Source organism: Callithrix jacchus, chromosome 9, assembly GCF_049354715.1.
Source record: "Callithrix jacchus isolate 240 chromosome 9, calJac240_pri, whole genome shotgun sequence".
In the NCBI taxonomy this organism is placed as follows: domain Eukaryota; kingdom Metazoa; phylum Chordata; class Mammalia; order Primates; family Cebidae; genus Callithrix; species Callithrix jacchus.
In genome coordinates, this window is record NC_133510.1 from 111,933,394 (window position 1) to 111,948,825 (window position 15,432).

At 42.6% G+C, this 15,432-nt stretch overlaps 1 protein-coding gene across 5 annotated transcripts in view; it reads left to right on the forward strand.

Moving 5' to 3' along the window:
- Nucleotides 1–15,432, forward strand: part of USP30 (ubiquitin specific peptidase 30) — an 88,251-nt gene that overhangs the window by 54,641 nt on the left and 18,178 nt on the right. For all 5 annotated transcript variants that reach the window (XM_035257504.3, XM_078337206.1, XM_078337207.1 and 2 more), the window contains 3 exons: nucleotides 2,479–2,588; nucleotides 3,711–3,893; nucleotides 13,101–13,204. In XM_035257504.3, the coding sequence (XP_035113395.1) occupies nucleotides 2,479–2,588; nucleotides 3,711–3,893; nucleotides 13,101–13,204 (397 nt within the window). The remainder of the gene's footprint in view (nucleotides 1–2,478; nucleotides 2,589–3,710; nucleotides 3,894–13,100; nucleotides 13,205–15,432) is intronic.

Here is a 15,432-nt window from a genome sequence, read left to right on the forward strand (position 1 = left end):
ATCCCAGCACTTTGGGAGGCCGGGGCGGGTGGATCACGAGGTCAAGAGATTGAGACCATCCTGGTCAACATGGTGAAACCCCGTCTCTACTAAAAATACAAAAATTAGCTGGGCATGGTGGTGCACACCTGTAGTCCCAGCTACTTGGGAGGCTGAGGCAGGAGAATTGCTTGAACCCAGAAGGTGGAGGTTGCAGTGGGCCGAGATCGTGCCATTGCACTCCAGTCTGGGTAACAACAGCGAAACTCCATCTCAAAAAAAAAAAAGAATCTTCAAGAATACCTTTCACTGGCTAGGTAATTACACCTGTAATCCCAGGACTTTGTAAGGCTATATAGTAAGATCTTGTCTCTACAAAAGAATTTAAAAATTACCTGGGTGTGGTGGTGTGCATTTGCGGTCTCATCTACTCGGGAGGCTGAGGCAAGAGGATCACTTGAGCCCAGAGGTGGAGGTTGCGGTGAGCTGAGATGGCACCACCGTACTCTAGCCTGGGCACTAGAGCACGACACTGTCTCAAAAAAAAAAAAAAAAAAAAAAAAAAAGGAAAGAAAGAATGGTTTTCATGAATGAACCTGAGATTATAATGCTTAATTTGTAGCAGCTAACATTTATTAAGTTTTTACTGTGTACTCTATGCATTCACACTTATTTAATCCCCACAACAACCCTGTGAGGTAGGTCTTATGGATTGTCCCCATTGTACAGATGAGGAAGCTGAGGCTTAGAAGGTGAAATTATGCCGAATGAAGTAGCAAAGCCAGGACTGAACCAGAATAGTCAGATCCCACTTTCTTCACCAAGTTTGGTGCATATTCTGTTGACTCTGTCTTGGAAAACAAATATTTATCTGAAATTCAGCTATCAGCTATGACACTAGGAAATGCTGATTATAAAGTAGAGTCACTATTGTCACCAGTGACTCTAGTTAATGTTTACTGAACTGAAATCAAAACAATATTCACATGATCCAAATATTGGGATAAGAATATATTACACACACACAAACAAGTATATATACATGGGCAACACATATGCAGATATATATCACAAAGCCATATACACATAGATGGTTTGCCTTATTTTGTAGAAATATATATATATCTCTGTATAAAAACAATGTTTTAAATTGCTGGTGAAATTTCTTAATTTGTAGCAAAAGAAGAACTTCAGTATTCAAGCCAAGCCTGAAGTTAAGCCCTTAACTCCGTAGATACTCAGCTCTTTCATACCATTGTATGTGCGCCCTTCCCTGTCTAATATTCTAAAAGAGAAATTCATTTCTGTATATTTTCTCCGGTATTCAGTCATTCAATAAATATTATTGAGAACCTACTATGTGCCAGGCATGATCGAGACACTTGAGCTCGTTAGTGAGTAAAACGAAGTACATGCTAGCTGAGGGAGACAGACAACAAACCAGTGCATTAAAGAAGAAAACAAACATAGTGAACAAATGAATTTTATGTTAGAAGGTGGTAAGTACTATGGTAAAAAGAAAAAGTAGAATCACGTCAAGGGGACCAGGATAGGTCCCAATGATGTGTTCAGGTAGGCCTCTTGCGAAGCGAAGGGAGGTAAAGGAGTCAGCTAAGCAGTGATCTGGGGGAAGAGCAGTCTGAGCAGGGGGAAGAGCAGTGCAAAGGCCTTGAGGTCAGAGCATTGGCTGGTGACATTCCACGAGGAAGTGGAGTGAGAGGCAGAAGATAACTTCAGTTTTTTTCTCAGAGAGAGAAGTAGCCTTTAGAATGTTATGATCTGACTTTTTTTTTTGAGACTGAGTCTTGCTCTGTCACCCAGGCTGGAGTGCAGTGGTGCAATCTCAGCTCACTGCAACCTCTGCCTCCTGGATTCGAGTGATTCTCTTGCCTCAGCCTCCCGAGTAGCTGAGATTACAGGTGCACATCACCATGCGCAGTGAATTTCTGTGTTTTTAGTAGAGGCAGCGTTTTACCATGCTTCCCAGGCTGGTCTCGAACTTTGAGGTTCAAGGGATCCACCTGCCTTGACTTCCCAAAGTGCTGGCATTATAGGCATGAGCCACTGTCCCCGGCTGACTTAGATTTTAAATCCTAATGTCTAGACATCATGATTTTCAAGATGTAATCCTATGACTGTATATCACTTTAACTTGAAATTAGGTTTTTGATGGGTTATTTTGACAAAATGTTATTCTGTTTATATCTGTATATTCGCATATTGTGTTTGTGTTGAGGGAAGACAGTAAACTTGTTTTCTTTTTTAGATATAAAGTCATGAAGAACTGGGGAGTCATAGGTGGAATTGCTGACTTAGATTTTAAATCCTAATGTCTAGACATCATGATTTTCAAGATGTAATCCTATGACTGTATATCACTTTAACTTGAAATTAGGTTTTTGATGGGTTATTTTGACAAAATGTTATTCTGTTTATATCTGTATATTCGCATATTGTGTTTGTGTTGAGGGAAGACAGTAAACTTGTTTTCTTTTTTAGATATAAAGTCATGAAGAACTGGGGAGTCATAGGTGGAATTGCTGCTGCTCTGGCAGCAGGAATATATGTTATTTGGGGTCCCATTACAGAAAGAAAGAAGCGTAGAAAAGGTAAGAATGAGAATACTGCACCATGGTCTATAGACTTGACCCAAATCCCTATTATCTGAAAACAGCTCAAAGAAGTGGGGAGGTTGGTCATGTTTGTTCTCTGTATCTTCAGAATGAGGACTTCAGGTTTTGAAACAGTACTTTTACCATTAGTCATTACTTTATATCCTGTAGTAAAAAGATTTCTATTTCAGCCCCTCTCCAGACTAGAGTTTGAGGCATGCTTTGTAATGAAAAATGTCGAACGGCATAATTGTCTAAGTGTTCCCATTAATAGGGCAATTGTATTTTTCAGTAGTGCAAACTCACTAATTATATCATACATTTGTGTTCTCTTGGGCTCGCTTACTAGGAACTGGTAAAAATTTCAAGTGAATGCCTTCATTACTAAAATGTTATTTTCTTATTTTTTTTAATGCTGTCTTTTGTAGATGTTGCTCTTTTTAACATTGATTAAAATTCAGCAAAGAAAAAAAGAAGGAAAGAATGTAGCGAAATTTGATCATTGTTAAATCTGGGGACAGTTATACTTGAGGTTAATTATACATTCTCCTTCCTTGTGTGTGTCTTTGAGGACTTTGATAATAAAAAGTTTTTCAAAAAGATTTCCAGCAGAAGAATTATATTAGACTACGTAGATCTCTGCAGAAAATCAGAATTGGTATAGTGGTGTCTTTCCCAGTGATTGTTAAGATAAGAACAGAATCATTGAACTGGGGAAGTAACAACAGAACAATTGCTTTCTTCTGTTCTGAGAAACATTGCTTTCTGATTAAAGAAGAAAGAGAGCATTCGAGGGAGAATGAGGAAGAGAAAAAGACAGGAGATGGTTATTAACTGTTTTTATACATTTAAGAACCAAGCAGTGCTTGATACCATGATAGGTTTCGAAAATAACATACAAGGGGGATCTGTCCTTCTGTGCCTACAGTCTGCAGGAGCAGTACTAGAACCAAGCCTCGGCACAGACAGAAGGCCTGGACGTCAGATCTCTGTGGATAAGGATCTTCTTGGATTGGGATTCCAAATTTAAGGCCACAGTGATGGAACTCTGGGTCCCAAATGGGAGAGAAAGGGTAAAATGTGATAAGCTGTTCTCATCTTCCCCCTGCTTCTTTTTAGGGCTTGTGCCTGGCCTTGTCAATTTAGGGAACACCTGCTTCATGAACTCCCTGCTTCAAGGCCTGTCTGCCTGTCCTGCTTTCATCAAGTGGCTGGAAGAGTTCACCACTCAGTACACCAGGGATCAGAAGGAGCCCCCCTCACACCAGTATTTATCCTTAACACTGTTGCACCTTCTGAAAGGTATCTAGATGGGAATTTCAAGGGGATTATGTACCTTTTCAAAGAAGTCCAGATGACAAAGAATTAATAGCCTTATTGTAGGAAAGGATCATATAGGTCATTATACAAAAAAACAAAACAAAACACTAGAAGCCCAATAGATAGAAAAAGGTGTTTTTTAAAAAACAAAGATGGAACCATTTATTTTTTAAATTGTCAATTTAATAGCAGCTTTTTAAGGAAGGAAGGAAATCCACTGCCACATAAACAGTTTGATTGTAAGAAGTACTCTGGTTTCAAACACATTAAAGTGAAAAAAAAAATCTGGCTGGGCATGGTGGCTCACACTTGTAATCCCAGCACTTTGGGAGGGTGAGGCAGGCAGATCATAAGGTCAAGAGATGGAGACCATCCTGGCCAACATGGTGAAACCCCATCTCTACTAAAAGTACAAAACAAAAGTTACCTGGGTGTGGTGGCCGCGCCCTTGCAGTCCCAGCTACTTGGGAGGCAGAGGCAGGAAAATCACTTAAACCCAGGAGAGAGGTGGAGGTTGCAGTGAGCTGAGATTGTGCCACTGCACTCTAGCCTGGTGACAGAACGAAATTCTGTCTCAAAAAAAAAAAAAAGTCCATTAACCTAGAAAAGAAGGTAATTCACAAAAGAAGTAATACAAACTGCTAACAAACTCAGATGTTCCACTTGACCATCATCAAAGACGTATAAACAAAGTAAAAGTGCTATTTTCTACCTGTCAGCAAAGATTAACAAACAGATTTGCAGCCCTCGCCAGCTGTTGGACAGTACATCCATATGCTGCTGACGGGGTGTAACTTAGTGCAACATTTCTGGAAAGCAGTTTGTAACTACACAATAACAGCTTGCGAAACATTCAGTACCATTTGACCTAGTAATTCCATGTCTGGGAGTCTGCCTTATGAAAATGGTTAGAAACATGGATTGTGACTTAACTAGCTTGAAAAATGGAGTCCTAAAAGCAAACAAGTTTAGGAATGGCTGCATGGTGGCTCCCAACTTGCAAAGTCACAGTATACACTGGCTTGTTAAAGTTTTTAAGAAATAACCTACCCAACATTATTTATTTAAGAATCTCACCTTGCTGTCCAGGCTGGAGTGCAGTGGTGCAATCTCAGCTCACTGCAACCTTCACCTCCCGGGTTGAAGTGATTCTCCTGCCTCAGCCTCTTTAGTAGCTGGGATGACAGGTCTCTGCCACTATACCCAGCTAAGTTTTTGCATTTTTAGTAGAGACAGGGTCTTGCTATGTTGACCAGGCTGGTCTCAAACACGTGGCCTCAAGTGATCTGCCTGCCTCAGCCACCCAAAGTGCTAGAATTACAGGCACGATCCACTGCACCTGGCCTTAACTTCTATTTTATTTTATTTTTGAGACAGTCTTGTTCTGTTGCCCAGGCTGGAGTGCAGTGGCACAATCTCAGCTCACTGCAACTTCTGCCTCCCAGGTTTAAGCAATTCTCCTGCCTCAGCCTCCCTTGTAGCTGGGATTACAGGTGTATGCCAACCATACCTGGCTAATTTTTATATTTTTAGTAGAAATGGCATTTCACCACTTTAGCCAGGCTGGTCTCAAACTCCTGACCTCAGTTGATCTGGCTGCCTTGGCCCAAAGTGCTGGGATCACAGGCATGAGTCACCACCCCCAGCCCAACTTCATTTTTTTTTTTTTTTTTTTTTTTGAGACAGAGTTTCGCTCTTGTTTCCCAGGCTGGAGTGCAATGGCGCGATCTCGGCTCACCGCAACCTCCGCCTCCTGGGTTCAGGCAATTCTCCTGCCTCAGCCTCCCGAGTAGCTGGGATTACAGGCACGCGCCACCGTGCCCAGCTAATTTTTTGTATCTTTAGTAGAGACGGGGTTTCACCATGTTGACCAGGATGGTCTCGATCTCCTGACCTCGCGATCCACCCGCCTCGGCCTCCCAAAGTGCTGGGATTACAGGCTTGAGCCACCGCGCCCGGCCCCAACTTCATTTTTAAACCAACTTTTTTGACTGTAGAACTGTTTTTTTTTTCTTCACAACATCTGCTGACATTCCATGGATATTATATGGAGCACGATGTATGCACAAAGATCTCCAATACCTAATTATAATGACAATAAAGAAAAATAATGTAGCTATCTAACAGAATGATTAAGCAATCACCTCTGGCCATAGTACCCTGAACATACCTGATCTCATCAGACCTCTGAAGCTAATCGGGGTAGGGCTTGGCTGGCACTTAGATGGGAAAATGATTAAGCAATCGATGGCATACAGCCATTAAGAATCGCTTTTATGAAATTTTTCTTATTTTGGGGGAAGGCGTAGGCTGTAATATTAAATTTAAAGAGCAGCATAGAAAATATAATTTAACCTCATCAAGGTAGGAACTTCCACAGATAAAGGCTGGACTGAAAAAGGCTCAAATGTTAGCAGTGGCCATTTTGGTATTGTGCAGTCATTGGCAGTTTTAAAAATCATTTTTGGGAAAAAACTATACTTCTACTTTTAACAATAAGGATATATTGCTCTCACTGTAAGGAGAAAATTGGCTTTAAAAAACATTCAGCTAAATCTTGCTTCACTGTTATTTTCCCATGTAAGCTCTGCTTGACACAGAATTCTTTATGAAATAAGTGTACTTTTCTGCAGAAGAGGTGATTTGAGAATAATTTCTTTTACTATCTTGGTTTTTTTTTTAGCCCATTTCTGGTTTAGAAAAAAAAAAGTACAACTCGCTGCCGGTGTTAATCTAATTTTACGTAAACATGCTCTCTGAGGCTGAAGCAAACAAATCTGACTGATTTTAAATGTGAAAATATAAAAACTGTTCTCGGAGTTCTTTCTTTTTTATTTTTATTTTTATTTATTTATTTATTTATTTTTTTGAGATGGAGTTTCGCTCTTGTTACCCAGGCAGGAGTGCAATGGCGCCATCTCGGCTCACCGCAACCTCCACCTCCTGGGTTCAGGCAATTCTTTGCCTCAGCCTCCTGAGTAGCTGGGATTACAGGCACACACCACCATGCCCAGCTAAGTTTTTTGTATTTTTAGTAGAGATGGGGTTTCACCATGTTGACCAGGATGGTCTTGATCTCTTGACCTTGTGATCCACCCCCCTCGGCCTCCCAAAGTGTTGGGATTACTGGCTTCAGCCACCGCGCCTGGCCCTTCTTTTTTTTTTTTTTTTTTTTTTTTGATACAGAGTCTCACTTTGTCGCTCAGGCTGGAGTGCAGTGGCGCAATCTCTCAGCCCACTGCAACCTCCACCTCCCGGGTTCAAGCAATTCCCCTGCCTCAGCCTCCTAAGTACCTGGAATTACAGGCACCCACCACCACACCAGGCTAATTTTTGTATTTTTAGTAGAAACAGGGTTTCACCCGGCTGCTCTCAAACTCCTGACTTTAAATGATTCACCCACCTCAGCTTCCCAAAGTGCTGGGATTATAGGTGTGGGATACCATGCCCAGCCTTTTCTTTTTGGTTTTATTTTTGTTTTGTTTTGAGGCAGAGTCTTGCTCTGTTACCCAGGCTGGAGTGCAATGGCACAATCTCAGATCACTGCAACCTTTGCCTCCTGGGTTTAAGTGATTCCCCTCCTCAGCCTCCTGTGTAGCTGGGATTACAGGCGCCCGCCACCAGGCCTGGCTGTTTGTTTGTTTGTTTGTTTGTTTTTTTTGTATTTTTAGTAGAGACAGAATTTCACCATGTTGGTCAGGCTGGTCTCGAACTCCTGACCTCAGGCAATCCATCTGGCCTCCCAAAGTCTGGGATTATAGGTGTGAGCCACCATGCCTGGCCCCTGGCCTTTAAAATTTTTTTTTTTAAAAATAGGAATGGGATCTTTCTATGTTGACTGAGCTGGTCTCAAGCTCCTGACCTCAAGTGATCCTCCTTACTCAGTCTCCCAAAGTGCCAAGACTGCAGGGGTGAGCCACCACACCCAGCCATGTTCTTGGAGTTATTTCTAAATAGAACTTGTCTATGTATATGATGTTACATTAGGATTAGAGACAGGAGTATTCTTGGGGAAAATGGGAAATGGGTTAAAAACACCACTCCAAAGATTATGTGAAAGCTGAAATGTCCACATGAGTTATCCTAATCTTGACCTCAGCACTGCCCTTATTTTTCACATGGGACCCAGTGCTGGGAGCCAGAGCCATCCTTGGGCTGCTGTCCCAGGATGTCTGCTCCCTTCTCTGCTGCTTTCCAATGTCTCTTACTTTGGTTTTTTAGGAAAAAAATTTTTTTTTGGAGACAGGGTTCTGCTGTGTCATCCAGGCTGGAGTGAAGTGGCTTGTGCCACTGCAACCTCTGCCTCCCAGGCTCAAAACGGTCCTCCCACCTCAGCTTCCCATGTAGCTGGGACTACAGGCACATGCCACCATGCCCAGCTAATTTTTTGTGTTTTTGGTAGAGACAAGGTTTTGATTGTTGCCCAAGCTGGTCTTGAACTCCTGAGCTCAAGCAATCTGCCCACCTTGGCCTCCCAGAGTGCTGGGGTTTCAGGCAAGAACCACTATGCCTGCCGTATAAATAATTTTTAATTATACAAGTAATGCATGTAAAGTTCTCTTTTAAAAAAATTAAAGCATTACAGAGAAGGCCAAAGTCCCCTTTATCAATACTCCAATCCTGCTCCCCTCCACCTTTCCTGAAAGGAAGCTCTAGGTAGATCTTCCAGACCCTGTTGTGTGCATTTAAATACACTTGTATGCATCCATAGAAATGATAGATTGTGTTGTTTGTTATTGTTTTTTTGTTTTCTGGAGACGGGGTCACCCCAGGCTGGAGTGCAGTGGCACAGTCTTGGCTCACTGCACCTCAGCCTCCTGGGCTCAAGCTATCCTCCTACCTCATCATCCTGAGTAGCTGGGACGACAGGTTCATGCCACCACACCCGGCTAATTTTTGTATTTTTAGTAGAGATAGGATTTCACTATGTTGGCCAGGCTGGTCTGGAACTCCTAGGCTTAAGCCATCTGCTTGCCTCAGCCTCCCAAAGTTCTGAATTACAGGCATGAGCCACTGCACCTGGCCTGTATATTGTTTTGTTTTGTTTGTGATTTTCATGGCCAAATATACTAAGCATTAGAGAAGTGTCCATTGTAGTACATGTAGCTCTACCTCCTTCACTTTTTCTTTTTTGAATGTATTGGTGTTAGAGTTTGTTTGTGAATTGCTTGTTTATATCCTCTGCCTACTTTTAAAAATTGTGGCAAAATATCCATAACATAAAATTTACCATTTTCACCAGTTCGAAGTGTGTAGTTCAGTAGATTAATACAGCCACATTGTTGTACAGCAGTCTCCGCCATCCCTCTCCAGAACTCTGCATCAACCTGTACTGAAACTCTATCCACGAAACAGTCACTCTCATTCTCCCCTCCCCCAGCCCTTGGTGACCACTGCCCTACTTTCTCTCTCTTTGAATTTGACTCAGACCTCATTAAGTCATGAGTTTCCTCATCTATAAGATGTATCTCATTAAGTGGACTCATGTAATATTCATCCCTTTATAACTGGCTTATTTCATTTAAAGTCTTCAAAGTTCATTTATGTTATAGCATGTATCAGAATTTCATTCCCTCTTAAGACTGAATAATCTTTTCTTTTTTTTTTTTTTAAGACGAAGTCTCACTCTGTCACCCAGGCTGGAGTGTAGTGGTATGATCTTGGCTCATTGCCACTCCACCTCCCAGGTTCAATTGATTCTCCTGCGTCATCCTCCCTAGTAGCTGGGATTACAGACATGCACCACCATGCCTGGCTAATTTTTTGTATTTTTAGTAGAGACAGCGTTGGCCAGGCTGGTCTCGAAATCCTGACCTCAAGTGATCCGCCCACCTCAGCCTACCAAAGTGCTGGGATTACAAATGTGAGCCACCGTGCCCAGTCTGGGCTAAATAATATTCTGTTGCGTGTATATGCAGTATTGTGTTTGTCTATCCATCAGTCAATGGATATTTGGCTTATTTTCATTCTTTGACTACCACACATAATGCTGCTGTGAACATTATTCATGATAGCCAAAGAATGAAAATAACCTAGCATTCAAGTCCGTGCTTTCAGCTATTTTCTGTAAATACTCAGAATTGCTGGATCAAATGGTAATTCCATTTAATTTTTTGAGGAGCTGCTGTGCTGTTTTCTACAGATGGTGCACAGTTTTATAATTCTACCAGCAATGCACACACGTTCCAGTTTCCTCACAAACACATTGTTTTCTGTTTTTATTGATAGTAGCCATCGTAATGGTATAGTATGGTATCATTTTAATTTGCATTTCCCTAATGATAATTTACATGGAGCATATTTTCATTTGCTTATTGGCCATTTTGTGTATCTTTTTTTTTTTGAGATGGAGTTTCGCTCTTGTTACCCAGGCTGGAGTGCAATGGTGCAATCTCGGCTCACCACAACCTCCGCCTCCTGGGTTCAGGCAATTCTCCTGACTCAGCCTCCTGAGTAGCTGGGATTACAGGCACGTGCCACCATGCCCAGCTAATTTTTGTATTTTTAGTAGAGATGGGTTTCACCATGTTGGCCAGGATGGTTTTGATCTCTTGACCTCGTGATCTGCCCGCCTCGGCCTCCCAAAGTGCTGGGATTACAGACGTGAGCCACTGCGCCCAACCAAGTATGCATTTCTCTAGGGTAGATCCTGAGAAAGTAAAATTGTTAGATTGTAGGATACAAAAATGTTAGTAGATATTGCCAAATTGCCCATAGTATTTTAGACAAAATTGGGTTAAAGGGGGCATTACAATTTTCCTTTGTTGGGTGGCTGGTGAGGGGGCAGCTAACAGAACGGCTGCCCAAGGGGTGAGGGAGAAAAGTGCGATTCCTTTCCCAACCCTGTTCCCTTTGTCCTGGGAGGGAAAGGGCTAACCTAGAGTATATGCACACTGATGCAGAAGCCTAGCATTTATTATTATGATGATTTTAAAGTGAAAGCAAGTTTATTAAAAAGGTAAAGGAATAAAAGAATGGCTACTCCATAGGCAGAGCAGCCCAGAAGTCTGCGCTTTAAAGGAATCTTTCAAGTCCATTGATGGCAAATCAGAAAGGAGAAACAGGCTGGCCTACTGTATCTTGGGAGTCACTGAACTTCCAGAAACTGCACTGAGAGGCAGGCTCCTACATTTTTTTCTCTCACACTCTAGCAGTATTGGTCCACTGTAACATGAGACAGGAAGGAGGGTGGCTAAGTCAGGAGTCTGCATATGATGGCCCATGGGCCAAATCCAGGCCACCACCTGTTTTTGTCAATAAAGTTTTATTGGAACACAGTCATGCCCATTTGTTTAGGCATTGCCTATTTCAACCTAAAATAATCAAAAGGTTCTAGATCCAGCTAAAAGGGTTTATTCAAACACAAATTGTGAAGGTAGCTGCCTGGGGACACACAAATACCAGGAAATGGTGATCAGTGCTCCCAGTGTGGGGAAAAGTACAGATCATTTATGTAGACAAAAATGGAGGTGCTGAACAGAATTAGATCATTTTCCATACAGTGGCTAACATACAGATGTAAGATTGGATTGGCTACTGTGGATTACACTCTTAGGGGGTTGCCCACCTTTCTGTTGTAAAGAGATAATAATCACAAGGGTCTCTATCTCCAGTGTCATTCAGCCTACGTTTGAGTGAAGAACAGGGAGTCTGGTTAATGTGTAACATCTCAACACAAAGGTCAGAAAGCAGCGGCCATGTACTGTGTTACATGACTGTTTCCAGCTCCTTTCCCCTTGGCATAATACAGGTAGAAGGTCCTGAAATGTTACTTTCTTTTTACATCTATGGCTGCTTTTGTGCTACAATGGCAGTATTGAGTAGTTGCAACAGAAACTCTGCGGTCCACAAAGCCTAAGATGTAGCCAGGCACAGGGCTTATGGCTGTAATCCCAGCACCTTGGGAGGCTGAGGCAGCAGATCACTTGAGCCCAGAAATTTAAGACTAGCCTGGGCAACATGGTGAAACTCTGTCACCATGATATAAAATATAAAAATTAGCTGAGCACGAGGGTATATTCCTGTAGTCTCAGCTGCTCAGGAGGCTGAGGTGGGAGGATCGCTTGGGGCCAGGAGGTTGAGGCTGCAGTAAGCTGAGATCACGCCACTGCACCCTACCATGACAGAATGAGACCCTGTCTCAAACAAAATAAAAACAAACAAAAAGAAACAAGCCTAAGATGTTTATTATCTGGCCTTCTACAAAAAAAGTGCCAATCCTTGGTCTAGAAGTAATTATAATATAAATTCATATAATTATAATATAAATTCAAACATTTTTTAGGCCTGATTCTACCTGTGATTGAAAAGTAAACCACTCAGCCAGGTAAGGTGGCTCACACCTGTAATCCCAGCACTTTGGGAGGCTGAGGTGGGCAGATCATGAGGTTAGGAGTTCAAGACCAGCCTGGCCAACATGGTGAAACTCCATCGCTACTAAAAATACAAAAAATTAGCCAGGTCTGGTAGCACCTACCTGTAATCCCAGCTACTCAGGAGGCTGAAGCAGGAAAATCGCTTGAACCCAGGACGTGGAGGTTGCAGTGAGCTGATATCGTGCCAATGCACTCCAGCCTAGGCGACAGAACAAGACTCTGTCTCAAAAAAAAATAAAATGCACTCCAGCCTAGGTGACAGAACAAGACTCTGTCTCAAAAAAAAAAATAAAGAGAGAGAGAGATAAATAACACAAAAGACGCTTTCAGACTGCTGCATATAGCTTGATACTTTGGCTTGAAAATCAGTAACGCAAATGCAAACAAATAGAAGCAAAGGCCTTACAGTGATGGGAAACAGCCCTGTGGAGAGGAGTGTAGCACTGAATATGGGGTTGGACTAGATGAATGTTTAAGGGATCTCCAAACCTGAGAGTTGTGAATTAAAATCATTTTACTCAATAAGAACCTTGCAACAAATTTATATTGATGATGGTAGTGTGAAGATCCAAGAATCAGTTACTTCGTTTCAATGCTGCAGCCTCATGAAAAATTAATCATTCAATAAACATAAAGTGCCTAACAGAGTACTAAGCATTGGGTAAAGCTACAAAGAATGATGAAAAATATCTAATTCTAGGGTGAATCCTTCAGTCCTTAAATGTTTAATTAACTTTGATTGATATGTTATACTCTGCAGGTTTTCTGGTTATGCTGGTGAATTTAATAATTGTCTTACCTTTTTTGTTTCCAGCCTTATCCTGCCAAGAAGTTACTGATGATGAGGTCTTGGATGCAAGCTGCTTGTTGGATGTCTTAAGAATGTACAGATGGCAGATCTCATCATTTGAAGAACAGGTGAATACAACATTCAAACAGGTTTAGCTTGGAGAATCCTTTCCCCTCGTGACTTGGGACCTGCCTGGCCTCAGTGTACATTTCTGTGACATTTTAGACAACTTTAGCGTTTTGGGACCAGAGTACCAACTTTGTTCCTGTTCTCATGATCAGATGGGATATATAGCTGGTTTTCACCCTGTGGATAGAAGGTTAGTAGGATGGGACATAAACACACAGTTGCCAAAGAGCAAAACTCTTTTTAGTTCTTGAGTGACTTGGCACTCCAGTAAGTGATAGGGACACCTGGGTTCTTTAGAAAGAGGCAGGTGACTTTACCTTGGAGGCTCAGAGGTTCAGGTAAGACTCTTTTCTGGACCTCACCCTCATTTTTTAAAAAATCTATCTTCAGAGCTTGGCTTAAAGTGGCCCCAAACCTGAAGCAGATGTCATATGCAATTCCAAAGCTGTATTGAGTCACTCCCACCTCCCTTTTCCACAACTGCAGCTTTGCTACCTTCTTTGGAACTTGACCACCCTCCTCCCTGCCAGACCACTGTTAGCAACAACAAGTCTGAAACAGAGGCCAAGAGAGTGAAGCTCTAGGGATGAAAAAATCTAGCCTTCAGTGGCATACAGGTGCATCCTCTACAGCCACACTTCCAACGTGGCCTTGTCCAGCTTTGTGTAGGCGTCTTCTGCCACCACTGTCCAGAGAAATGGGAGGTGGCATCTTGGACCTCCCAAAACTGTGGGGTTGACGTGAGGGACATTGAGAAACTTTTGCAAAGGGAGGTGGGGAGGCTTTCTAGCTCCCCTTATTTTTAAAGATGTTCTCTTGTTTTTGCTTTATTCTGAAGCCACTGGTCAGTTTTTAGACGTGGTGGTGATATCTATACTTTCTTAAAATGTATCTCAGTTAATCCAATTGTATGTTGCAATGTTTTTCTACTTAGAAAATACTTTTAAAATCCTCCTGTGGTAAGTGGAATTATTTAGCTACATTTTACATTTCCCTAAACTGAGAGAATAACTTTGAGATTCAGTCGCCAAGGCCATCAGACCACTTTTTTTAAGTCCGACTTCTCCGTCAAGGACTCACTTAAGTCCCAGTCACTCCTTGCAAGTATTTCCAACATCTTCATCCCACAGCAGTCACTGAGCCCACGTGATACTATAGTCTGCAGGAAAAAGAGATTGTCTGTCCAGTGGCCTTTTCCTCTTTGAAGGTACCCAGAGCATCTAGCATGGGCCTTGCCCGCATCTCTATTGTCAGTGATCTGGTCAATCAGGATCAGACTTTCCCATTTTCTTTGTCTAAAGCTAGAGCTTCAGAGGATGCATTGGGCTAAGTGCTTGCTTTATGCAAATTACCTGATTTGATTATCAAAATAACCCAGTAAGGAGTTACTGTTATCCCCATTTTACAGATAGAAACACTGAGGCTCAGAGAAGTGGAATGATTTGCCCAGAGTCACACAGCTATTTAAGAGGCAGAGCCAGGTTTTGAGTCAGTCTGGTGCTACAGTGCACATTCAAGCTCCACTCCTCTGCAATGCTGTCCCTTTCCTCAAGGCCTAGTCGTTACATGGCTGACCCCCAGGTTAGGTTATAGATCCACCTCCATCCTGTCTTGGGATCTGCTTCAAGGCTGGGCCCAGATGCCTGGTGTTTTAGGGCTCCTTGAGCCTCCCAGGAAGTGCTGATTCTCCTCCGGCCCCCCTGCTTCCTGCTTGTCACAGGGTTGCAGCCCCGATATGCTGTTGGCTAATGGCTGGGCTGCCATACCTCCCCTGGATTGAGTCCCTCGGGGGCCAGAGCCTTGCTTTATTTACCTTTGGATTTCTACTTGCACTTTATACTGCAGTTTGTAGCCCAGAAGGGAATTCATTTATATGGGCCACAAGTATTTACTGAATGCCTGCCTGGGGTGGGGCCTGTGGAGGGCAATGGGGTTGTAGCAGCAGACATGACCTACAGGTGTTTCCTGCTCTCTTGGAGCTGGGATTCAAGCTGGGGAGAAGGATAGTGGGCCGGGGTAGGTGCAGACAATCAGCAGGGAATTTCAGGATATGCCAACAAGAAACTGTCTGGTATGACATGGCATAGGTCGGGAGAGCAGGGGAGGAGGAACTAAGCCCCAGCGGGAGACTGCTCCAGGTAGGGAGGCTCCTCTTGGTAGGTGAGCTTTCAGCGGAGACCTGAAGTATAAAAGAGAGTGAAGTGTGTGGAGACCTGGGTACAGAGCA